This window comes from Taurulus bubalis (genome assembly GCF_910589615.1).
Source record: "Taurulus bubalis genome assembly, chromosome: 3".
Classification (NCBI taxonomy): Eukaryota; Metazoa; Chordata; class Actinopteri; order Perciformes; family Cottidae; genus Taurulus; species Taurulus bubalis.
Window position 1 is genome coordinate 21326625 of NC_136591.1, and position 27711 is coordinate 21354335.

The 27711-nt window shown below is 40.6% G+C and overlaps 1 protein-coding gene across 1 annotated transcript in view; it reads right to left on the minus strand.

The window, feature by feature from the left end:
- The window catches only part of pak5 (p21 protein (Cdc42/Rac)-activated kinase 5), a 47437-nt gene extending 20382 nt beyond the window's left edge, over window positions 1-27055 (minus strand). Inside the window, exons 1-2 of the mRNA XM_079216327.1 lie at window positions 26837-27055; window positions 24780-24824 (exon numbers count right to left, since the gene is read on the minus strand). Coding sequence (XP_079072453.1) covers window positions 24780-24824; window positions 26837-27040 — 249 coding nt within the window. The 5' untranslated portion in view covers window positions 27041-27055. The remainder of the gene's footprint in view (window positions 1-24779; window positions 24825-26836) is intronic.
- Window positions 27056-27711: the final 656 nt, after the last annotated feature.

Genomic DNA, 27711 nt, shown 5'->3' on the forward strand with positions numbered 1-27711 from the left:
TTTAAGTGCCTCTGGAAATGCATGGATACATTCAAGACACTGTGCTTTACCAGGAACCTTGCCAGTCTGAATGCTGTTCATCAGCTTCCGTTCCACAGCTTGGACTTCTTCCTTGCTCCACATCTTCCTCTTCCTTCTTGATGCATCCATGTAAAATAAAATACAATGAAATAAAGGTTGGTGGGGGTGATTACTCTAGTGTTTAGGCAACTTTACAGTTTGTTGTGTTCTTTTTACATTGGTTTTCCATTCTGTATTTTTTAAATTTGTTTGCTGAGGTATGACGGGTGCTACTGTTTGTTTGTTACCGACCCCCAAACCCTACACCAAATTGTGCCCCCCCCCCCAAGTAGTTTTTGTCACCAGCCGCCACTGCATTTGACTTGTAGGGAAACTGAAAACGCAAGTGAGCAGTCATACTGGAGATAAACATTTTAGTTCAGTTTGTGGAAATTAGTTCAGTTTTAAGTTATAGAACATTACAAAAGGGAACTCTACGGTAAGTAATACTGCTTTGCATTTTGTGTCCATAAAATAAAACTATTTTCCTCAGTCAGATTTTCATCAAAGTTTTGTTGAAAATGTCATACTGTCTTTTCTGAGTTGTGTGTGAGGAGAGTTTCATCACACCCCCAAGTAATTGTAGGAATAGTGGACATCCTGAAACCAACAATGTCTGTATGAGACTTAAAATAACTCTCTGAAACAGGTTATTGGTAAAATACCTTTGATTGGCTGTGATGAGGTATCAGACTCATGGTCCTCCTCTGTCCAGGTCCTTGATCTACCTGTAGGCAAACAGATTGACAGTATAATGTTTGAAAAAGAATGCTGGGGGAGAACATCCCAAAGCATTTATCCATATAACGGGTGGTGATGGTAACAGCCCAAAAAACTACCCAAAAACCTTGTAAAATTCCTTCACACTGCTTGTCCGCTGCAATTCAAGTGTCTCGAAGTCATGACATACACAGTTGACTTAAAACATAATTCAGTACATTTGTGTAGCCTAAATATTAACTGTAGCCTGTACGCCTGTAGAGGATCAAAAAACTACACCGGATTTCTCATCAGCATGAGGGTGAGTAGATAATGAATGAATATTGACTTGGGATGAACCGTTCCTTTAAAATACCTCTGGTTAGCTGTGATGAAGCATCAGACTCCTGGTCCTCCTCTGTAGGTGTCCTCTCAACAGGTCTGTTCTTTTTCACTGGTCTTGGACCTTCAAGGGAAAACATAAAGATGCAATGTTAGAAAAGCTCACTTGAAGCACTTGAACCAATTTTTTTTAATCAAACGATGGTGAAATAAGTATTGCAGTTGAGGCCAGTAAGGCCACATAAAAGCGTCAAGCTCTTCTGCTCCTCAATAAATAGAAAATTGGACAGCAGACTTTCCAAACACAATGTTTCAAACCAGAATGGCAGGAGAAATTCAAATGGTTAAGACATGAAAATGTGGACGGAATAGACAAAACGTTCTGCAGTATTTGAGAGATGGCAGGTAGGACAAAATGTAATACCAAACGATCTATCAATACACTATTTACATCCTACAAAACCACAATTTTTTCACAGACAACTTCAGATGGTTATTCAAACTTACACTGATGAGTTTTTTACATCAAGGAAGCAGACATGTTTATAAAAGTAGCTGTAATACAAAGTCACGCAAAGTCTTGTGAAAGTCTTGCTCAGTGTATTTACAGATAGTCTGAAGCGCTCCTGTAGATGAATTCAACCAAGTAATATGAACTTGGAGACAAAATGTTTTCGTAGCATACTGGTAAGTATTTTCTCAATAATGGCTGAATATTTAGATGATTTTGAGGATATGGAAGATGACTTTGAATACAGTGGTCAGCCATGTGACTGACACATGTGACTGCTACTTTTACAAACATGTCTGCTCCTTGAAGTAAACCAGAGGTCACTAACTGGCGGACCGCGGTCCGGATCCGGACCCGAACCTGAAGCAGTAACAACGGGTTGTGATTTAAACCTGACGGGGCACTTCTTTTTTAACCTGCGCAGCTTTGGTAGTCTTTACGGGCAGACATAGCGGCAAATTACAAATAAGACGGTAGGAAGAAAAAGAAAGATAGCGACATTTGAGAAAAAGACGAGTGAGACAGAGAAAGCGAGACAACGGGACGAGTGAGATAAATAAGGAACAAATGGCGCTCTCTAAAAAGAGAAAAGTGGACGGCGAAAATCGAGCATTTAATCCAGAATGGACAGACTTATTTCTGTTCATTCTTACCATACTTGGAGCACTAACTGCGGTCAAGTGAGCCCACATCTGCCAAGTGAGCCTCCGTTGCCATCCTGAATGACCTCTATTCAAGGTGTTACGGTACGGGGGCGGTACGCAGCACAGAGAAGCCAAGCTCAAATGAAATGATGATATTCATAATCAATAAGGCTACAAAAGCCAATCTTTGCTTGAATTAAATGATGATATTCATAATTCTACTGAATAAAATAATGATATTCATAATTTTACTATTTCACGAATGAAATAATGATATTCATAATATTCTAATATTCAAACAGCTATAAAACTAGATCTTTAAACTTGTAAATCCAAATTCCAATTCAGTCTTGTTCATGGGGACCTCTGCTATGCTCATGTTTATGGACATCAGATTTTACTGTACAGTTTGGGAGAAAAGTGAATTCAAAGTCAGCTTAAAAGACATAATGACATTCATAATTTCATAATATTCCAATATTTAAACAGCTATAAAGAGAGATCCTTAAACTTGTAAATCCAAATTCCAATGCAGTCTTGTTCATGGGGACCTCTGCTATGTCTACATGGATGGCCTTCAGATTTTACTGTACAGTTTGAGAAAATGTAAGGATCTGGTTTTATAGCTGTTTGAATATTAGAATATGAAGTTGGATATATATTCTATAAAACTGTTCAATTGTTAAAATGTGTTTAGATTACTTTTATTATTTATAATGGGCTGAGGCTGTCGAGTTTTTTAATCGTACTGAATTAATTTGATTTGTCAGTCGTGTATTGATTACACGCAGATGTTGACACAACTCTATCCCTCTATTATTTAATCACACTATATAGTTACATTATGATCTTTCGGACCTTTGCTTCGAGAATTTTTCTCTAACTGGACCTTTTCACATTTTAGTTGAATACCCCTGAAGTAAACAAACCCATCAGTGTAAGTTTGTATAGCCATCTGAAGTTGTCTGTGAAAAAAATTGCAGTTTTCTGAGATGTAAATAGCCTAAACAGCCTAAGATCGGTCCGCTCCCATTAAAAGCTGCAGTGGCGATGCAGAGACAGAGGGAACTACTGCATAATAGGAGCAATTGAAAAAAGCTTCAGATTAATTATTTTAAACCTTGAATAAAAAATAAAAAAGGCTACTTGTTATATTTTATTGTTGTATGCTAACTAAGGTCGCAAAGTTTGTGACGAGGTCATTCTGCTGAATATTTTTAATAAAATAGCCTACATTTGTTGGATCATAGCATTTGTGTTTTTATTATATTACTATTTAAAGACTATTAAATTGCTGTTTAAAATATGACTTGTAGGTATTGGAATATTTGCCTCCATCTCACCTCACTGTTCTTCTCCTTGGTAATGAGCAGGTCCATGTCTATCAGCTGGTTGGTGTTAATGGTAGTAGTGTTAGTCTCCTCTGGGGCAAATCCACCGTAAGCTGCTGACACCCGAGCAGCTGCTGCTGCTTTGGGTTGTCCACAGCTCTTATCTAGATGAAAGAGTGGAAGAGGAGAGGAAGCAAGGAGAGGAGACAAGGAGGTGAGGCAAGGAGAAACTTCATAACAAAGTCACCACTTGGGCACGGCACAAGGCTTTTGAAGAATAATTTGTCCTGTGTGATCTTTTAGTGTTTACTCTATTTGCTTTCAATAGTGGCAAGAGGAACAGTCAGATAAAACACCTGTAGATTACTGTAATAGCCGACAGATGACACTACAACACTTGGTTTGGAAGAAAGGCATTTTTCATAATTTCTGAAATTTTTTATTAGGAATATTAATCAATAACTTATATGATACAGTGTAGTGTCACCAAACTCTCTACACACTTCATCGGTCTACTGCGGATTACACTACAACACTTAGTATGAAAAATGTCTTCCTTTTTAATTGTTTTAATTGTGAGATAAAGTGTAGTGGTCCAATTGATTAATATTCATAATAAAATTCCCAGAAATTATGAAAAGTCCTTATTTTCCCAAATAAGTGTTGTAGTGTAATCTGTTGAAGATAAATGGAGTATGTAGTGATTTTGGTGACACTACACTGTATTATAGTGAAGTAATTTAATATTTTTGTAATATCTCTGCTCTCACAGCCGGCTGCACACACACACTAATGTTCTTGGTGTGGCTCAGAGGATGGCTCATTTTGATGAAAATTAGGTTGTAGCTTGTTGTCTATCTTACTACGGTTAAAAATATGCATGTTTTGAGTTTTAACAACGTTTCACTTAAGAAGTTCAAATCTGCCAATATCTTTCCAACTTAACCACAGTCTTAGCCTTAGCAGGGCGGTTAGCTAACACTAACTGGCTTGCTAACTACTCCATTCATGAGTTATATCGCTGTTTATCATAACCTATCGATTACAAATCATGACATATTAAAACAAAAATAAGAGAACTTAAAATCTTACCTGCTGCTGGTGCTGAGTTAGACATTTATTGTGAGGAGTCCATAGCAAAGAGATTCTTCTTCTGAAATGTTCCTTGTGCGCTGTGAGCCGAGGGGGGCTGAGAGGAGGGGGGGAGGGGAGCTGAGAGGAGGGGGGCTGAGAGTAGGGGGTGAGGGGAGCTGAGAGGAGGGGGAGGGGAGCACGGCTCTGCTGCAGACTCCAGCAGACTACAGGCTGCAGCCAGGTGCAGACCAGCGCGCCCTTTGCTGATGGGCCATTAATTAAGGCTGGGCAGAGGACCAGACAGTATTCCTCCACTTCTCAACTGTGACTCACAAGCTAGTTTTAAAGACTAGTTTAGCAAATAACTGATGTTTCACATTTAACACTGTAAACTGCAAAATAGAAAATTGTTAACATTAAAGTATCTCATTAACCAAAGTTTCACTATACTAGTGGTGGACACGAACTAAGTACTTTTACTTTAGTATTTTGAAGTACTTTTAGCCTATTTTACTAGTATTTCCATTTTATGCAACTTTATACTTACAATCCACTACATTTCAGAGGGAAATACTGTACTTTCAAAACCTTTTTTATTGACATAAATAATCTAGATGCAGTGTAATTACTAGTTTGGCTGTACTATATATTTGATATATTCAAAAGATTGAATATAGCAAATATCTAGTACCCTCAAGTTATTGACTAAATTAGTAGTAGCCTATAGTTAAAAGTAAATTTACATTTTACATGTTCCCATTTCATGGACACAAGCCAGTCCAAGGCTAGTTTCAGAAAGCACTTTGGAGGCCCAATATATAAAATGAAGCTTTTTGTTTCTTAGTTTGTTTGTTTTTTGTGGTAATAGTGACCAAAATGAGTCACTCTCAGACAATACTGTTGACAACCTAGGGAATATGCTTGGAGGAAGGCCTGAAGTGTGTGGGTTAAAGTTGGGTTAAAATGCAGCGCTTTAAAAAGAGCACTATGAGGGGCACAGGCTCTCTGGGGCTCTGAGTATTCATAAAAACTCCTTAAAAACCAAAAAGGGCTCATGAAAGGCCCATTAAAAGAATGTTGAAAATGTTATAAAATGTATAGGACTTAAGCCTAGTTTATGGTTCTGCGTCACGTATCTACGTAGGTAGAACGCAGAACCATAAACTAGGCTTTACTGGGCCACAGAGAGGAATTATTGTGATTAAACAAAGTCCTTCAGTTAAACAGGGTCTTTGGAGGAATACCATCAATAGGCTTCATCATATGTGGTTTGAATTAAGAAATCTGATGAAACAATGTATACTGCTAAATGAATAATTTAAAGGATTAAGCACTAATCAAAACACACAATAGTTAAAACAACAGACAACAAAATTCCAGAAGACTGGTAACATGGGGCTGGAGGGACGTGTGGACCGGGCTAATGAACTGAACCTATTTTTAAATAGGTTCGATACTGCGGCCCTTCCTCCACATGACTCTGGTCGGGCCGGGTCAAAAGTTATGTGTGATGTTTTATTTAATAGCAAGGCATCAAACTTGGAGAGGGGAGGGACTGAGAACACAGAAAAACAGGCATATGTCATGTTTTACTTTTTCAAGATTTGGGGTTCTTACATGACAGCGACAGACGTGGGCTAACCACCCAGATAAAACACTTCTCCCTCTTCCTCTTGAACAAAATGACTTGAGTCTTTAATCAAAGCATTATGATATAATTCCAGGGCTATACGCTTACTTTATTTTATTTGTCCTGGTAAATTACAATAAAAACACAAAATCCCCTTATGCACTGCATCATAATGTAGCCAGGGAAAGTCATGGAAACTTAAAACTCTGTTAGACAAAACTTGAGTGTCAAAGTTTTGAGTGTGACTGATATGGCTTGTCCTCTGACTGCGATGTCTCTCAGCTGTCTGGCCCTGCTCTGAACACCCTAAAAGGAAAAAAAACAGTCACAATACCACAAGACACTTACTACAAGCAAGGAATCGCGTTTTTGCCCTTTTTTGTGAAATCTTAAATCTTAAATATCTACTGTTATATGTTGCTCTCTCTTACTGTACCTTTTGGTCTGCTCCTGTCTCTCCCTCTCTTTTTCTCCCTGCCTCAAGCACTTGATGTCCCTGCTTGGCATATTTACAACAGACAACGTTACATAAAGAAGCCTAATGTACAATAGCAGCATTTGACTTACCCATTACAAAAGCTAAAACATATCTGTTATGGTTTTTAATCATACAGAATGAAGACTTTTAACAACTGTCTTGCAGATATGCTCATACACTGTCAACTCATAATCTAACCCAAATGCTTAGAGTAAAAGTTTTCACAAATGTTTTTTTAGACGTCACATCTTGTCTCTGTCGTGCTGCTGCATTTCTGCTCTAAAACATACAAAATGGCTTCAGTGATGCACATCTAAGGTAGGCTGTTCTTGAACAGCTGATAACCTAATCATAATCTAACCCAAACCTTATAGTACTGTGGACATAAATAATTATTGAAAATGTATCTGCAAATCAACTGCAGTGAATTGTGCTCTCCCTCAACACTGATAATCAGAAACAACAGTGAAAAGAGTTTGGAAACAGCTAAATTAGCTTTGTTAACACTGTGTGAGCATGACAGCATGACGTTCTCTGTTAACTTTGTTAACAGAAAAGTGCTTATGTTAGCTGTTAGCTGCTGGCTGTTAGCCGCTAATATTGACAATGATGCAGTGATTTAAAAAAGATAAATGCTAGCTGTTTTCCACTACAGTGGCTACTGTGCTGGCACTGTAACCCAGTGGTTATCTAGCCAGTCTGTTATTCAGTGTCAATAGGCAGACTCTTTAAGAGTCAGAACACTAATCTCTGCTTTATGGCTGTAGAGCAGTGACCTCAGAGCAGGAAAGTTTGCGGGTTAGCACTTGAATAATGCTTAGAGGGAAGAAGACATGGCCAAGCTGTAGCCAGTCTCTATTAGCCGTCTTTCACATCAAGTCACCACTTCTTACACTGTTTTCCTGCTAGTGTAGGTGGACTAGAGCCAGGCAGAGACCGCTGTGTCTCAGGACTTGTCGCCAGCCATCTTGAGTATCAAAAAACATTTTCTTTCTATAGAGCTCTATAGTATTTTTTGGGGGGGGGGGCACATTTTGTTTCCATTGCTGGGAGTTTATTTTTTTCTCCTGGACTAAGAAATATCAAATTGCGGATCACCACAGTTTGTGGAGAGGATTGACTGTTCATCCAAGAAAAAACAGGACTGATTTACTTTTGATAAACACTGAAAAGAGACTGATTGAAAATAGACATTACACAATATGTTGAGTTGTTATATTTCATGTATATTGTTGGCATTGATTTGTGTTGCTGGAATAAGTCAGATCATTTATATTGAAGCTGAAGAGAATTTATTTTCTATTTTATTTTATTATTTTATGTCTCTAATTGTTTTGTTTTTTAAGTGCTTGTGTCACGAAAGAACATATTTTGAGTTAAACAAACAGACACTGATTTAAAGGGAAGGTACGTTCCAGTCCAAAAAATCTTTTATTTTACTTTATTGGACTTGGGTAATCTGACGTATTTAACTCGCAGCCCACGACCGACGCGTGCACGGTATTTGACAGCGTTCACGTTTTTATGATGTATGGTTTCACGTCTGGCGGAAGGAGGAGACTTCTGGCTTCCTGCCGCATTCTTACCGCGTCATCTTACGTGACTCACGGAGCGAGATAGGGGCGTCGGCGTGTCATATGACGCCGTTCAAAAAAGTACTCGTCACACGAAATCCTTCTCCTCTTCATTTGCACACACCTCATGAAGCTTTATCTGCAGTACGAAGTCATTTCTCAGTCCCATTTTTATCATTTTGGTGAAAGTAGTGACAGACTACATTTCACAGAGAGCTACTTTCGTCAGTTCGTTCACTGAATGAGAATCACTCCCCTGCCCTGACAGAGTCCCCTCTCTGTGTGCAGTACGTTCGCGAGTCACACAACACTATTCTCAGAACAGTAAATTCACTGAACAAGTCTGCGCTGACTGGTGGTGTGTTCACTGTATCTCACAACTGCGTTTCATAACTGAAAAACATCACACAATCATTCAATTAAGATAACCACAAGATCTATAATTATCTAAATGTACAAATGTTAATTTTTTAGGCTTAACCCACCACCCAATACCTCACCAACTCTGCCAGTAAAATTCAAAGCACAAAGAAAAGTAAGTTGCTTTGGATAAAAACGTCAGCTAAATGAAATGTAATGTAAAGAGAACTGTAAAAAATTAAACAAATAAACAAACAAAAGCAAACTCTATTAAATTCTCATGAGATAAGAGGCCCAAAATGTAATAATCAGGTAACAAAAATTGTATAAGAGGATAATAAACACATTCTAATGACAAAAATGGCATTCAGTCACATAAAAAGTTCACACTGAAAAAACAGTGCTGGTGGGGACTTAGTTCATACACTGTAATGACAGGTTTGGCCTCCGGGAGTGCTATAGAGCACACACTGTAATGACAGGTTTGGCCTCCGGGAGTGCTATAGAACACACACAATGTCTGAAAACCAGTCTGCTGGGGACTTGCGTAAACACTGCAATACCAGGTTTGGCCTCTGGGGTTGCTATAGAGCACACACAAAGTCATAAAAAACAGCCTCCAAGGGACTTTTTAGGAAACTTCACCAGCCATATTGAAAAGTCATTTCCTATTCATTGGAGTGGTTCGCACCGTGGGGACTATGGTTTTGGTCCCCATGGTGTTTTTGGTCCCCATGGTGTTGGTGTGTATTCACATCAATGTCCCCACCAGGATAGATAAACGAAAGCACACACACACACACACACACACACACACACACACACTGCAGAACATCGCCTACTCAACACGCCCACTCTCAACTCTCAGCTCTAACAGAACACGGGCGCATAGAAATTGTGTGTGTGTTTTATTTTTTTACTGTCATCTAATATTGTACAACAGAAACACGTCTTCTTATCCAGATCACACTTTTCTCCCTCTCTCTCCCCCTTTATGTGTTCAAATCCCAGGCACCATCTCAGCACCCGGTGAATCTCTCTGTCACGACTCAAACTGCAGAGGACGAGCACACGTGGGTATTTATGCACACACACACACACACACACACGCACACACACACACACACACACACACACACACACACACACACACACACGCACGCACGCACATATACACTTCTACTACTACTGCCGCCGCTGCTCCTGAAATGCACTATCCGTTTGCATCGGTGACCAATTTGTGAACAGAAGCTTATTCACTGCGTCTGAGAAAGATGATATCAGAGAGCCCTTGAGACGGCAGACAAAGGGACGACTCACGACTCTCCTCAGAGGACCGAACATGACCTCCGGTGCTGATTAATGAGCGGCCATATACCACGTCTGATGCATAAAACAAAGAGTGAAGATATTGTTTGTATGCAATGGAACATCCATCATTCAGCCGGGCGTATCGCCATCACTTTGTCCGCTTTGATGTGGGCGACGCTGCATAAAACGAGGGGCTCATGCCTTTAACAACGATGCACACACAACGTTGATTTCAACAGATAATCTCACACCGTTCAGGTGGAGAGCGAGATAAAGGCGGTGTCTTGTCCTCTAGCTCCCTCTGGTGGACAGACGTGGTAAAAGAAACGAACCGCTTCACTCTCCACCACTACTGTTTATTTAACATGTATTTGTGTTATATTTCATTTAACATAACACATTTCAGGGTAAGTGTCCAATAATAAAAAATAAAAAAAAATATATATATATATAAAATATATATGCTTCAACATATTACTCATACTTCTAATGAGGACATATCATTATTAATATGTTTGTTGATCTATAAATATTAGCATGGTGTTGATCCTAAATCTAATCAGGGATTAGAAGGAGGTTTTACTGTATAATGGTGGAAATGTGAAATGATAAGTATTCTTGAGTTTAAGAAGAACATTTATCCACAGACAGATATAGATAGTGGTGGGAAGTTAAAACAAATAAAAAATATAATACCAGTGTTATTCTATATTTTTCACAGACCCACAATGCATTAGCACTACTTTCCGACTTCCCTGTCCTGTCTGCACTTCTCCAAGCTACTACTAAATTTAAATATAAAAATAAATATATAAAAAATAGACATTTGAAGCCTCATTACTCTCCTGAAACAGCTGGTCACTGTATTTAGAAAAAACAAACAACATTACTCAAACATGAGTAAATGGTTCATTGGTTGGGGACTATTTTCAGCGGTGGATTGATACACATCCGGTCAGCAGAACGGTGTGAGCATGAATCTAAATACACTACAGGGCCCGTGGTTCTGATAATGAATGGACATGTGTAAACCAGTGCAACGGTGTAACTGAATAATACTTCAAAAAAGCTTTGCATAGGAGAATAGTTTGTTATTAAACTAGATTTAAGATAGATAATACCACCGTGTTACGTTACAGTAGATTATAAACTGTCATTAAGGAGAGCCAGTGTTATTATACAGTACAGTTGTAACTGTTATCTAAAAATAGGTTGCAGTTATTATTGCATGCCTAATAATGATAGCTACATTTTCCTTTTATCTGAGTAATGTTAGTCTTAATCCATTTTAGGGGCAAAACACACTCATTTGCTTTGGAAGGAAAGCTTTCATTGGGTGTTTTTTCATATTGCATTGCCTGTTTAAAGTGATCATAATAATAATTATAATAATGTTGATACTGTATGCTAAAGATTAAGTTGTGAGGTTAATACAGCCTCCATGCTCAGAAGTCCTTAAATATATGCTGTATTCCAAGCAGATTGGATGGCATGCAGCAGATTTATTTATTTATTTTGCACAATTCAAACAATAAGACAAAAAATCATAACAGAAAATGAATATCACAGTGCAGGAAGAGACAAAAAGCCAACTTGGCTTATTTGAAGCCTCCACCTATATAATATTTAAAATTTTACAAAATTACAAACATAAATTTAAATATGCATAAGAAAGACAACAAAAGGAAGAAAGAAGAGAAAGAAAAATAATGTAATCATGTCAAGTCTGTGTGTGCGTGTGTGTATGCATGTGTGCATGTGTGACACATTTCGGAGGATGAAGATGTGAAGATTGACGAGTTGAGTGAGAATGAATCTGAGAATTGACTTTGAAGAAGGTTTTGAAATGATCAAGAATATTTCCTTCACCTAAAAGTGTTGTATACATGAAAATGCAAGTTAAAGAAATATTAATGTTATAAATAGTAAGAATCTGCAGTTTGTGAAATAAAGGAGCAGCTGAGATGTGAGACTGTGATCGTGTTGCAATCCTAACAAAACGATTCTGGAGAAACAACATTTTTTAGTAGGAAAAGTGCTTGCCCAAACTATATTGCAATATGAGAGATAAGGATAAATTAAACTGTAATAAAAAATAAGGAGACAGTTTGCAGAAATAAGATGTCTAACCCTCCTTATAATTTGTTTATGTTTCTACTAACACAGTCAATATGTATACTCCAACTTAAACTTTCATCAATGATAATGATGATGATAATGATGGATTGTACCAGCCTTGTCCTAAAATAATACGTTTTAGTTGATTTACCGGGCAAAGGATTGAAGTTAAGACACAATCATCATCAGTCATTATAATCTCGAAAAAGTCAATATTAAAAACAAATGATATGATCGGAAAAGGGATCACGTCTCGTAAAAAAAAGGATCTTGAAGTCGGCACAGGTTTAAATGTGGTTCTACCTAAAAATTAACAAAACTTTTTAGTGTCAGCCGGTTGTTTCCCCCTTGACAGCCATGTGTTGTGTGTAGGGATGTAATGTCTTGTGCTCTGCTGCCCTCTGCTGGTCTTAACTCAGTATTTCACATCTGAACCAGCATTGTGAATTAAATAACTGTGAATTAAAAAATGATGTGGATGTTAATTTTCCTGATTAAGGGACAAAGTAGAGTGAAGCTTCTGGTAATAAGATCCCCCAGGGGCCCGTTTCTCCTATCTCTGCTATTAATTACAACGACTAATCCTGACCTCAAAACGCAGTGGAACCTGACCTCGGATCAGTACACTAGCTGGCAGGTTGACCCACCTGTATCAGCAGTTTTGGCTAATTTCTCGACGCGTTATGAGCCGAACTACAGATGAGGTCTCGGACAAACAGGAGCAGGATTATTCAAGGAGCGTATTTTGGATTGTTTCTATGATTAATCGGCTGTGAGCTGACCCGTTTCCTCAGGCCATCCTTCTGCCTGTTAGTTACAGAAGCTATTAACCGTCATCGCAACATGCAGAGAGGCTGTGCGCGGAGGGGTTCAATGAATAGGTGGAGTCCATCTTAAGAGACACAATGATGAAAAAAAAATGCTTCTGCTAATGCTTCTGTGTCTTTGTAAAAGGGATCTGAAACTATAGAAGCACAAAACATTTAAAACAAAGAGTAATAAGAGAGATCAAGAGGATTCAAATGCTGAAATGATTCTCTATGGGGGACAACAACAACAAGACCCTAAACTTCAACCAACAGCTAAAATAATCTGTTCGAGCCAAATTCAACTTAAATATCGTTTATTAGCATTTACATGTTGAACTGTAATCAGAAAAGTTTCTACTTTGAATGTTGTCGTCATTTGTTATTGTAAGAAATACACGTCAGTGCCTTTTAAGACAGACTGAAGTCCCTTTAGGTTCACTTTTGCGGCTTTTGGAGCACGATGAGGTTAAAACAGCGGCATTTTTAGGAAGAACAGAATTTGTTGTCGCCAACGTGTAAGAGTGAAATTGCAACAATAAAACCCTTTTTTTTTTTTACGAGCGGTGTGCAAAAGACCAGAAACCTGTGGTTTACACTCTGCTACAACAAGTTTTGGAAGCGACAGAATCTTTAAAAAAAAAGAAGCGAAAAGCAAGTTGACGAAGTGTTTTAAAATAAGGACGATAATTGTATCTCCCCAGAATGCCAACCCACCAACACAGCCAATAACCTCCAAATAGTCGCTGACATGTCAAGGAAGCATCACGGCTTCATGCACACCTCGTCATAACTAAACTCAGACTCCCCCAAAACAAAAAGGCTATGTGAACCGTTTTAAGTCATTCAATATTTGTATGTTATTTAAGGTTCTATAGTCTGACCTTAGGGTTCTATGCTCTGAACTCAGGTTTCTATGCTCTAACCTCAGGGTTCTATGCTCTATGCTCTGACCAGGGTTCTCTGCTCTATGCTCTGACCTCAGGGTTCTATGCTCTATGCTCTGACCAGGGTTCTCTGCTCTGACCTCAGGGTTCTATGCTCTGATCTCTGGATTCTATGCTCTGACCTAAGGGTTCTATGCTCTGATCTCTGGATTCTATGCTCTGACATCAGGGTTCTATGCTCTGATCTCTGGATTCTATGCTCTGACATCAGGGTTCTATGCTCTGATCTCTGGATTCTATGCTCTGACATCAGGGTTCTATGCTCTGACGACCTCAGGGTTCGTTCTATGCTCTGACGACCTCAGGATTTGTTCTATGCTCTGATCTCAGGGTCTATGCTCTGAACTCAGAGTTTTAGGCTCTATGATCTGACCTCAGGGTTCTATGCTCTGATCTCAAGTTCTTTGCTCTGACCTCAGGGTTCTATGCTCTGATCTCAAGTTATATGACCTTAAATACATTTTAATAGTTTCTGTTTTGAATAAATAAATAAGTGTAATATAAGGGTCTACCAAAAAATGAAACATCCCATGAAAAGGTTTAATGGCAAGTTTATATTTTTATAATCGGTTTAATTTGTAGTTTCTGTGTTTTGTTATTCATTGACTCAAAAACTCAATAGAAGTATTGTATTTCACACTTATATATATTTAATAATACTGATATATACTAATATAATACATTTTACATATTTACATATTAAATAATTGCTGGAGCCATCATTTCATAGTCACCTCTTACATAATTTGGGAGCTGAGCTCTTGGCAGCATTCATTCAAGCACGGCACTTATTCTTAGTTGTGAGAATAACGACAAAATCAATCTAACAGAAAATCCGTCTACGATTGAACGCCGTGTGTGGGGTCACAAGTAGACATTGCATTATTTTAAGGGGTCACAAGCAAAAACAGGTCAGGCAACTAAATAACAGCTTATGTCCCAGTTTTTATATCTCATGATCATATTTCTCATGGGTAAGGAGTCCACTTCCTTGTACACATTAGCGCACAAAGAAATAGTGGAAGCCTATGGAGGTTCAACGGGATTAATGCATCAGCGTTCACGGCAAGGGTAAACACACTGCCGGAGGCCGACTGTGGAGCCCTTTACTGGGAGAAACCACAAGATGCCTCCTACCCCCACAGCTCCCAGAGCCGGCAGGCTCAGACCAGTGTGACCCAGTCACCTTTGACCTCAGCCGGGTGGAGCACAGGGTGCGACGCGTGGAACGAGGGAGGATTTCCAGCAAAATGGATTAGTGGCGGAAGCAAAATGAAATACAAACATACAATCGGACCAAATCCCCGACCTTAAGCATATTAGCGCGGTAAAGCCTGGGCACATCCCCTCTAAGCGTTGGCAGATTTAGGTTAATTCAAAAACATAGCCAGCACAAAATTGCCAGGAAATATAATAAGTAGAATCAACAAACTGCAGCACTGTGTCTTGCTTTGCCCGGGTGATCAATCATTTGAGTTTCCAAGTGAGTCTGTCACTGTCGAGGAAAACTTTCTGATCTAAAGCAGAGAGGAGACGGAGAGCAACCAGAAGAAGAGGAGGGGATCAATTAGGTGTCCCCCAGTTATCTCCTCGTCAAGTCTTGAGACAGATAAACAGACAGCTGCCCGCTTTAGATTAATTGCACAGCGATGCTCATTAATCTGAGCCCCGTCAGCCAGTTACAGGCCGCGACATCGCATCTCATTCAACGCTTAGACATTTTCTACTTATTAGACCTTTCTCATGTTGTCTTTTCTCCTCTCGCTTCTATTCCACTGCTGTCCCTTTAGTCACACACTAACACACACATACACACACACTTTCATCCTATATATTACATTTGCAACTGCCAATGTCACTATAAAGATACATTGAAACAGTTTCATCTATATGAATGTAAAATGTACTTTATTTGCTGATTAGCAAATAAATCAGCGTGCCAACACGCAAAACTAAAATGGAGAACATGGAGAACATTTTACCTGCTCAAGATCCACATTTTAGCATTGTCATTGCGAGCATGTTAGCATGCCGGCATTAGCATTCAGCTCGAGCACCACAATGGCTCAGTGCAGCCTCACAGAGTAGCTAGCGTGGCCGTAGATTTCTACACTGAATCAAAGCTTGATATTGTATGTGTAAAAAAAGAAGAAAATTAAAAAAGTATAGGTTCTGTAGTAAGAACCAAAATCAATCAATAATAAGATGTTAGCTCAGACTTAGCTACAGTAATATTTTAATTTAATTTCCACAGCAAACAAATAAAGTGACAAAACACTAAAGTGTTCAATTTAGGGGTAATATTTCATAATTTGTATTCAAAAACCAAGTAATTTATAGTTGAAACCAAACTAATGATATATTATTGTTTATGAAAGTAGTTCCTGGTCTGGTAACAGTCCATACAAAAAGGAATCTAAAAATATCCCAGATGAATGCTTATGAAATAATACAAATAATGCTCACTAATCTGGCCTGAAATGCTGATAGATAGATCAAAAGTGTCATTTACTATTCTTCCACAGGGATAAAGGAAGTGTAGAGCCCAATCCCTGAGCTTTATGTGCTTTATATGCTCCGGGACTTAACTGACATCACCTGTTAAATGGTTGAGTGTGAGAGGCTGAGAGGACTTGAAATGGTGTAAATATGAATATGACAGCACTTTGCTGCGACTTTTCACCTTATCTGGATAATGTCTTAACATGTTATGTACAATTGTGGCTATTTATTTTATATTCTTTACGGATTTGAACGTCTTCCAGGATCTATGTCTTACAAGATGAGAGATCATTCAAATAATCTATAATTTTGTTTTGTCAAAACAGCTTAAAATTTAATGAATAAAGCTGTGCAACATAGTCTATGCTTGCATTTGCACTAGTTTTTAGCGTCACATTGCTATGAATTGTGGGTAATTCCCTTAGTCAAAGTCTGCAGAAAATTCGGACTTGCAGAAAGTGTTCATAAAGGGCTCAAAATGTCTGCGAGAGAGCCCTCAAACCTTAAAGTCAGCGAGTATGAGTGTGGAGAAAATTGGGATTGGGCCTGAGATTTTAAAAGCACTAAACCGTGAGTTGTAGTGTTCAATCTGGCCACACGAGGATACTGCAGGTCCAGTCATTAAATGGCCTCACACCAAGTGGAACGTATCATCTGACTGAGAAACAAAGAAAAGACCCACTGGCTTATGTCAACAGCGATGATGCTGATTTCCAAACGCTGCTGTTCACTTTAATAGGATGCACATATCCACAATAGAGCTATTGAGAAATAGAAGAACATTTCAGACAGTAATGCTTTTTTTTTATAACCTATTAAAGAATAATCCATGTTCATGCTGTGTTTGAGTGTGACCTCCTGATTTTGGATAGCTTATTATTTCCTTGTATTTGTCTTAAAATGGTATTATCTAATAATGTTGTTGTTATTTTTATTTCTTGTTAAATGTTTTGCGTAATTGTGCTTATATTGTATAATTGTCGTTGAAAACAAGATGGTACACCTCAAGGGGGATATTCCTAATAAAGAATCTCCATATTTATCTCCGTATATATCCACAGGACACAAAGTATTAATGTGTGTGTGTAAAGCATTTCCAAACGATTACAAACTCTCAGCTCTTAAAGTAAGACACGCCAGTCATCTCAAATAATTTTCCCCTGCAACAATCCTTCCCTATTTAAAATTCACAGCCTAAATGTCCTTCCAAAAAAAACAAAAAAACACATTCAGACACTGAAGGATGGTTGTTAGCGAGGACATTTTGAGCTGCCCTGGCAAACGCACGTTGCTGAGGGCCAAAATTCCCCTGCCTGACTGTGGCTCCGAAAGCCTCCGCAAGAGGTGATTTGCTGAGTGTGACTGTGAATGGCAGCCGCGAGAGGAGACAAAGTGAGGAAGCAAGGGAGGAGGAGCAGAGTGCAGGAAGGAACGAGAGAGGTCTAAATCTATGCCATCCACTTCAGCTCGCTGCCAAGAAAGACAGATGCTCTCTCTATCTGTTTGTGCGTGCACGAGGGTGTGTGTGCGTGCCTGCGCGGACACGCATCAATCAGGAGTTATTTTCCTGCGAGGCTATTTCTGCTTTGACCAATTTAATCCCAAAATCAATGTAAGATGGAGGGGTAATACACACCGAGTCAAATTTGAATCAAACTTGAAATTAGACGCGTATCGATCAAAGCGTCCGACTTTCCTTTCTGTCCTTTTGAAGAAGTGGAATGAATGCCGTAGTCATTGTGCATGATGAAGCCCTGTATGTGTGTCTGCATCTGCACAGCGATGGAGGAGCCACTCAACGAAATCACGGCAGAAGTTAGAGATTCTGGACCTGCTCCACATCCAACACTTGTCTAGACCTCATTCATTCTCAGTCTGGACACTCTTCTTGCCTTGGAGCTCACCCAGTATCACCAAAACACACTGCATTCAAAATCCGACACAAATTAGCAGCTCCCTGCTTGCACATGCAAGACCAATAATAGCTCACTTCTCCCTATTCAATAAAGGGTTTGCATTCCTGCCCCTGAAGCAAAGACTAGGTGACCCTGTTAAATCAGAAACACTATCTCTCTAGACTGTGTTTCCATATGTATACATACAGCAAACCCAGCAAAGCTACCAAAATAACTCATGCCATGCGGTGCTCGGAGCGCAAACCTGCCCTCTGCAAGAAACATGAGAAAACAGCCCGCACTCTGAGCGGCTATAACTCACAGTGTGTCATACTTTAGTGTTAAGAATGCAACAGAAATAGAAACGCAGTCAAATAATGTGACCTTTTTGAACGCAACGTCTTCGTTAAGGTCGGCTCCAAAAAACGAGAGAATGAATGCTGAATGGAACAGCTGCTTACCTGCACCGTCACCGTTTGGTCTGATATGTTTTATTCTTGTTATGTTTCATAAGTGCTGGCAGTGAAAGCGTAGACCTGTTGCTCACATAAATCTGCAAAGCCAGCATACCAGCATGCAGTCTTGGCTCAGCAGAGACATAAAACAGCCGAACGCCCCACCTGTGACTGATTATGAATCGTCTGCGCCCGGGTGTTAAACCCCACCGCCTCTTCCGTCCTCATCGCTCCCACCAGCTGCCTGCACTCCGGCCTCGGCTTCCCCGTCTCTCTCTCGCTCGCTCCGGCCCCGATCTCCGCCGCTCCTCGCCCCCCTGCCATAATCAGTCACCCTGCTGCCCCGGGCAAGCAGCTGCATCCAGACCCCCAGCCTTCGACTGGGAAGCCTGGCCGTCTGCGCCACTGGCAGCAACTCTTTCGAGAGACCCGGCGATTGAGTTTCCACCTTCTGTCACCTGCCAGAGAGCTGGTGGGGGAAGGTGCTCTGCTGCCACTGACCCACTGACATCTACAGGAGCGCTGTGCCAGTTATCACCCTGCGTGTCATGCCCATTGTCACGTGCCTTATACTGTGGAAGTTAAGTCCTTTGTCTCACTGTCAGAAACACTGGGATAGCCTGGTCTGACCTGGACTAAATGTCCAATATCAAAATATGAATTCAATGTCGTTTGAGTCACTTAAATAGGACTTTTGTGGGGAATTACAATTAAAAAAAAGATATGATTCAGGATATCTGACAGCAAAACTGTTAAGCTGTACACTAAAACGTGTAAATCTGCAACCATGTACTGTTCTTCAACCCTAAACCCTAAATCAGCACTACACGTTTCTAAATAACAGCTACTGGCAGTGTTCTTCGCCATTCTGTGCTGCATTTTGTTGCATTATTTCTTCCTCCAGTGTGATGTAAGGATGAGATATTTTCAGACAGCGCAGAGTTGTTCAGCTACCCAAAATACCAGCGAGCTCTCTCCACCTACACTACCTACAGTACATGTAACCCCCAGCTGAACGCAGGAAGTTTAAGCATGTGCTCCGGAGGTTGTCAGCAGCCGTTTGGGGAAATGCAAGAAATCACAAACAGGAGAAAAGAAGGCAGGCCGGAGGGAAGAAGTGCATCTTCTTTGCGTAATAATTCCTGGAATGCACTGCTCAATCACATATTTATGTGTCTATATATGTGTCCATTCAGGGGAGGATTTTACATCAGGAAATATCATCATGCACATTTTGGATTCAGATGCACGGACCTCCACTGGCTTTCAACCAAAGTGCATGCGTAAATGTTGTGAAGTTCACACCATGCTTGTCGTGCTCTCGCTCGCCACACAGTCCCCTTTCTGCAGCAAACAACACCTTCCTGACTCAAAAGCTCTGATTTATCCCTGGGCACAAGCAACACCATCCTTAATGCCATCTTCCTTCTGGTTCTGAAAAGTGATGCCAATGCAAAAGTACCTTAAACTTGCATTCTTTCTACTGACCACCGGAGGGCGACTCCTGATAATTCTGGTTGTTGGTTCTCAACCTTTTTTCAGTGATGTACCCCCATGTTAAATATCTTTTCAGTCAAGTACCCCCTAACCAGCGCAAAGCATTTTTGGTTTGAAATAGATGTAATAGCTCTGTGCCATCAGTGTCTAATTTAATATAGAATATAACAGAATCTGTTTATGAACTTACACTTATATTTTATTGAATATTCATTAAATAACTATTTTTAAAGGATTTTTGAATGGATGCTAATTTTAGATATATGTTTTACAAATCTCACGTACCCCCTGGAGGGCCTTCACGTTCTCCCAGGGATACACGTACCCCCATTTGAGAACCACTGATATAGAAGTCAATGAGACAATTACCCTAATGCTTACTTTATTCCCCAGTAAGTCTTCTTCAATACAGTATGATGTTCATCTGGTACATTTAGAGTGAAATAGACCATAAAGCAGGGGGTGCTTAGGGCGGGGCTACAAGGTGAATGACAGGTCGCTATACACAGGTGTCTCTACGTCACCCTCCTCTGCACAAATTCGATCACTTCCGTTCACTGGTTGCAAAAAAACAAGATGCCGACAGACAAAATTATGAAATTCAAGGCTTTAAAACTGCAGTAAACAAACCAATGGGTAACGTCATGACGACTACGTCCACGTATACAGTCTTTGCTAAGAATTAGAAACCTGTCAGAGATGTTACTTTAAAGATATTATCTAAATGCAGCTTTAATTAGCCTGCATATCCATTCTGGCTATAATATCATTCTCATATGTCTCTATTCCTCGCTGCTCTTATCTGATTCACATGAGGAAAACCTGTGGATCTACTGGGGGCCATTAAACTACTACCACATTAACTTCCCACCCACATGCCGCGAGACGGAAATTTATATTATTACTGACCGACTGTAAGCGTCAAACGGCATATAATTCGAGCTGAAAATTACGTTAATTATATTTGTAGAAAAAAAGGAAAGAAAAGCAGTCGGTGCTGTGCTGTATTTGCTGTAAGAGGCCGAAGGAGAGATTTGATCTTCATCAGGGAGAGGAACGTGTTATTTGAGGGAGGTATTCAAATATCCATCCTTTAAAACACGATGAGCATAAATGATTCCTGGGATACCCTCAGGTCCGTCTCTCTTCTACTGCTACTGTAGGATTAAGAAGAATACACTTTGAGTTGGTCCCATGATGGGTTTGTCTTTAAATCCATATAAATAATATTTTTCTCTCTCTTTCTAACTGGCTTACTGATGCTGATGTCCATGTCTCGGAGGCTGTTTGATAACCCTGGGATCAAGACAACGAATTTAAATTGCCTTTCAATAAAACATCCTAGGGTAAAGAATTCCTCTTTTCTATTTTTTTTACTCATTAAACTGCATTGACACCATTTGTTTAGGTGGGCTATAACTTAAGTGGCTACTACTTCTTAACTCAGTGTATTACTGTCTTTCTGTGTGAGTTGGCAAAGTCTACCATTTCATTGACCTTGTGTAGAGGATATACACTTTACTGCTAGTGTTTAAAAGAATCCCATTATGACGATGATGTTATTAATTCACTGCAGGCACGGCTTGCTGCACCTTATTTTGTCACAGTTATTGCCAGGTTATTATGGCTCTAACCCATTCACTAAGCACTACTAATTGACTGCAGTATTGGTTATTTTGGGAATAAATCTTCTAATTGTGTTGGCCCAAATCCAAATGCAAATGACACAAGCAGAAGAAAAGCAATATCCCGACCTTGACAGTGGAAACATGACCACCAGACAGAAGAATCTGCTTCGAACTAAACTTCTTCTTCTACACAGGTCGGTCGCTCTGTTTCTCTTTTACAATAACTCACACACACACATGCATGTTAACGCACACTGTACTTACACATACCCATCAACACACACACACACACACACACACACACACACACACACACACACACACACACACACACACACACACACACCATCATGGTAAATGACCTCCTCGACAATTTGAGGGTGTCAGAGTCAAGGTGCAACATGAGACTGCCATGAATAATAGCCACGGCTCTGCCCCTGCCGGTGACACACACGTAACCTTGTGTCACACATCAACTTGCCCCCCCCTCAAAACAGGAAAACGCAACATTGAAAATGAAGATGTTTTGCACGGAGGGAGCTGCGTAGCGCTTCCGCTCATGCAGCGTCGCACTTCAAATTGTCAAGACTGCAGAAGTTTTACGAGCACAATGTTTTAAACATGGAAATGCTGTTAGGGCATGGTGTTAGCCTGTACTCCTGGATTAGCATGCATGCTGAGGGCTGGTGGAGGAGGAGGAAAGGGTGGGGGGTCGGGAGGGGGAGATGAGAGCCAAGGCTTTAAGCAACACTAATGCTCAGCTGAGATGAGCAGTCTGACAACAAGGCTACAAGCCTTGTGAATAAACGATGAGCGCACAAGCCGGAGGGCAGGGGTTGTAGTTATTTCAGCATCATGACCACGCCAGTCTCTCTAAACCACTCTCAAACACACAAACACACACGCATACACACACGGAGAATACATGTTCATGCACGCACGAGAGAGACAAACATGCACACAAGCAACATTGACCTTTTACTGTATGCTCTGTCCCTCTGTACTGTTTGGCAAGGGCAGCACTGGAGGTCTGCCAGACTGCATCCATGCTCACCTGGTGTGTGCACGGACACACACACACACACACACACACACACACACACACACACACACACACACACACACACACACACACTTTGTAGACAGAGCTGGAGGAGTCTGCCAAGAAGCCTCTTGTCAATCAAGTGTCAGGGCAACCAGGGGAGAAGGATATCAGGCCATGGTTGAGACACTATTTATAACCCAGCACACCTTGGAAGTCAAGGGTCTCTCTCTCTCTCTCTCTCTCTCTCTCTCTCTCACACACACACACACACACACACACACACACACACACACACGTGTTTGTGATTCCCACCCCTCTACCCAAGTGGTACTACAGTCTGGTTTTTATTGGGTAAAACTGCTGTTGGCCATTCTTGTATTTTAAGGATTTTCTTTCTCTTTTTACACAAGACTTTTGTTTCCAGTTATTGGGTTACATCACTTCTTCTTTATCCACGTATCCAGTAATTTGGCAACATCTGAAAAGTTGTCTGGAGCAACAACTTCGATAAAAAAATATCATCCACCTCCTCAACTATTTGTTATTTTTATGACAGGTATGTGCATACATGTTGATTAAACACTGTGGGCAAGTATCTTGTAACTTAAAACTTGTTTTACGATTGTATTGAGTGACTTTTGTGCTTAGTCAAAAAAAAAATGCCTACAAAGATTCCAGATGAACATCTTTTGCAAAGCATCCAGACCAAATCCTGTTTTTACAACTGAGGTAGACTACATAATGTTTGGGATAGGAGAGGAGAGAGGAGAAGAAGAGAAGAAGAGGAGAGGAGGGCATGACAGGACCGGACAAGAAAGGAGAAGAGGAAAGGAGAGAAGAGGAGAGGACAGAACGAGACAGGACAGGGCAGCAAAGAGGAGGAGATAACAACAGGACAGGTTAAATGAATAAAGAGGAGAAGAGGACGGGACAAGACATTAGAGAGGAGTCAGGAGGAGAAGAGAGGACAGGATAAATCAATAAAGAGAAGGAGGGTACAAGGCAGGACAGTAAAGGACAGAGGCGAGAAGTGAGAGGAGAGGACAGGACAGGAAAGGAGAGAGGATAAGAGGAGGGGAGGGTAGGGCAGTAAAGGCGAGAGGAGGAGACGAGAGGAGAGGACAGGAGAGAGGAAAGGATAGGACAAGACAGCAGAGAGGATGAGAGGACGAGAGGAGAGGAGGGGAGAGAGGAGGGGAAGTGAGGACAGGAAAGAAAGGAGAGAGGAAAAGAGAGGAGGAGAGGACAGAGGACAAAGGAGGGGAGGGCAGTAAAGGAGAGGAGAGGAGAGGACATGACAGGTACAGAAGGGGAGGAGAGCCGGACGAGTCTGGTCTGGTTCGGATCAAGAGGTGGATCATGGGGTTCTTCTAACACATGCAGACCCTTTCTGACCTATTTTCTACAGAGTGGCCTACTGCAGAGCAGAATCAGCTGTCATGGAAACATGCACTTCACATCTCAGCACCCATCATCATCACCATCACCATTATCATCATCAAGATTATCATCCCCATTATCAAATGCGCTCCATAGCAAAAGGGGAGAACCAAGGGAACATGCCGCCACAGTTAATCTCGCCATGTCTTGGGAGGCTCATGCGAAAGGAAACAAAAGGCGAGTGGAGATGAGGCCTAAGAAAAGACTTGGCAGAGTGATGGAGTTATGTCATGTGAGTCATTCTCAGCGCTTCCCCCTGCTCCTGCTGACACACCACCTCCACCTGAATGCATGGCAGCAGGCAGCGGAGGAGAGATGTAGAAACAAAAACAACAGAGTTGTGGCTGTGTGAGAGCGACCAACAGAAGAAGAAATTATTTTTTTTTAAAGGAAGGGGGCGGGTTAAAAACAGAAGGGAAGAGGAAGTCATACTTTGGGCAACGGCGTTTCGGATGACCGGACTTTCTTGGGAGATATCTGTGAAGAGAGCAAGAGAATTATTTTCTTGTTTCCCCCTCTTCAGAGATATCTCCTGTGGCATATTGCTGTTCTCTCTTACAGGAATTATGTGGATGTCTGATTGTGTATTTTTCTTTTACTGTCAGCAGGACCTGTAAGTGGTTCCTCTGGGACAAATACACAAGTTACACACTTGATACACACTTGATGATTAATGCTCACTGTGGTGCTTTTAGTCTTACTGTTTCAGATTTATAAAAAAAAAGAAAGAAAAATGCAACTAAGTGCTGCAGTCAACTTTCAACACCAAGTTAAAAAGTGGCGTGTTTATGAGGCAAGTGTTCTTTAAGAGTTACCAAGGTCGACAAAAATGGTGTAAGCAGGTGTTGTAACACACAGGAGAGGCTCCTAGGTTTCAAAGCTGAAGAGCAGTGGTTCACACATGCATATGGTGGGACCACAGACAGCACAATGGAAGATATTTAACACCACATCTTAAGCAGTGCTCCTGTGAACACTCACGAGGCCTCATACAACCTCCCAAACCTCCAGTGTGTAAGAGCACACCTCCAGTGTAGAGCCTCAAAACAAATCACACCTTCTGCTACAACCCAGAGAAAGGTGCAGACAAAATGCTGTTATTTATCAAACAGTTTGGTGTGTGAATGACTATAATCAGTGGGTCAAATGTGTCGATGCGATATGTTAAGAAGAGCCAATGAACAACAACACATCAGAGGAGACACTCAGAAGGTTCAGAGACAAGGGGAGACACGCAATCACAGTCACATGGGGAGGTAAGAAGGAGACGTTTGTGTCAGGGTTTCTGAGATTGTGACATTGTCGGATGGAAAACAAACGAGGTGTCGTCTTTATAGCTGCATTGAGCTATTGTTGACCAGCAGGGGGCAGAATGTCTATGAGTTTATCAAGAGTTTATGGTTAATATGTTAACACATTCATATTCTCTGGGCTGTGGTTTGGTCTCTTCATTTTCTTTATTTTGGTGCATTTGTTTGGCTTGTTGTCTTTCTTTGATGGAGGAGGTAAAGCCCCGCCCCCTGGTGGACAACCATCTGGCCTTATTTTGGAAAGAAATATGTACATTAGTCAACAGCGAGAGACAAATAATTATGATCCTGTTTGAATTGTGCCATGAATTACCTATATGATATTTGTCAATTTAAAATGTAACTCTGCACGTCAAGAAAGTTTAATTTTGTCATAAAACTATTGAAATACAAGACTGTGAAAATACGCTATTATAATGACTTATTAACACTCCAAAGGCATGACTCTTTCTTGCGATTTATCTCGCCGTTGACTACTGTGCATATTTTTACAAAATAAGGTCCCATGGGGGACACCGGAAGGGGAGGAACTTTTCCTCTCTATATTTAGAATAGTAGTATAATGGTGTCGAGAAATTACAGTAGAAGTCTTGCTAGAACCAACAGAACTGTTTCAGTTTACTGTTAAAGCGTGTATATATATATATATATATATTTATTAAGAAATGAATTGTATATATATATATATATATATATATATATATATATATATATATATGTATATATATAACTTTTGCTACTTCTTGTTTTGCTTTTGTCATAAAGCCACTGAAGCCAACATTAGCCACTAAAAGCTACTAGTCAAACAACACCAGACCTAATAAAACTGCAGCAGCTCAGTCCCAGAAAGCACCGAACTGAGCAACAGTTACTTTAATTGTTTCTGAATTCAACATTTAATTTGTAAGAACGGTCTAAATTCTGTGTAACAAGTGGAGGAAGGAGCGGTGAAGATACAGCAACATTGAAGTGAAACATAGCTGTACAGAGTGAGGAGGCAGAGATAGAAAAGTAAAAGGAACAGTGGGAGAAATAAAATTAATGTAAAGTTCCTATAGACAGAGAGGGCAGGCCGTGTGGGAGAGAAACAGAAGGATGAAGAACAACAGAGTCACAGAAAATGATACCGACTTGTCCCTGGTGCTCGGGCCTGACACCCTCTGTCCATTCACACTCTACCTTCATTGGTGCCAGCTGGATGGGGGTGATGTAGGAGGGGTCCACCATGGGCTTGGGGCGGTTGGCAGTGTCCGCGAGGAGGCTCTGCCATTGCTGAGGCAGCCCGGTGAACTTCTGCTCCCGCGGGTCGAAGCCCGTGTGGACCCGGTGCTCAAAGTTAGATGGAGCGGAGATCTCCAGGCGTTTCTTCTTCTTCCCAAACATGCTAGAAAACCCTGGCAAACCTGACAAACCACAAAAGATAGATTCACGTTTCAGCTGCAGCATTGATTGATTGACTTTGAAATGCAGACAGCACATTGACTGTAACGTGGACTATAGGCTGACTACGGTTTTGAAGCGTAGTATAAATCTGTGCCTTTTCTAAAGGGTTCATCACTACAATAATAATAATAATAATAATAATAATACATTGTATTTGTATTGCACTTTATATTTGAGCAATCTCAAAGTGCTACAGAGCAGAATAAAACAATAAAAACATTTTTTAAGATATATTTAAAAGCAAAGCCCATAAAAGGTATTTTAGCAGTAAGCTTTCTTAAAAAGGTGAGTTTTCAGGTCACGTTTAAAAGCCTCTGCAGTCTGTGGGGCCCTCAGATGGTCAGGGAGGGTATTCCACAGCCTCGGAGCTGCAGAGGAAAAGGCCCGATCGCCCATAGTGCGGAGCTTGGTTCTGGGGACTTGGAGGGTATTTTTGGTTGCAGAACGGAGGTTGAATGAGGAGGTCTGGGGGGTGAGCAGTTCTTTTAGGTATTGGGGGGCGTGTCCGTGAATGCACTGATGAGTGAGGAGGGAGAGCTTATACTCAATTCTGTGTGGGATGGGGAGCCAGTGTAATGATTTCAGAACGGGGGTGATGTGGTCGTATTTGC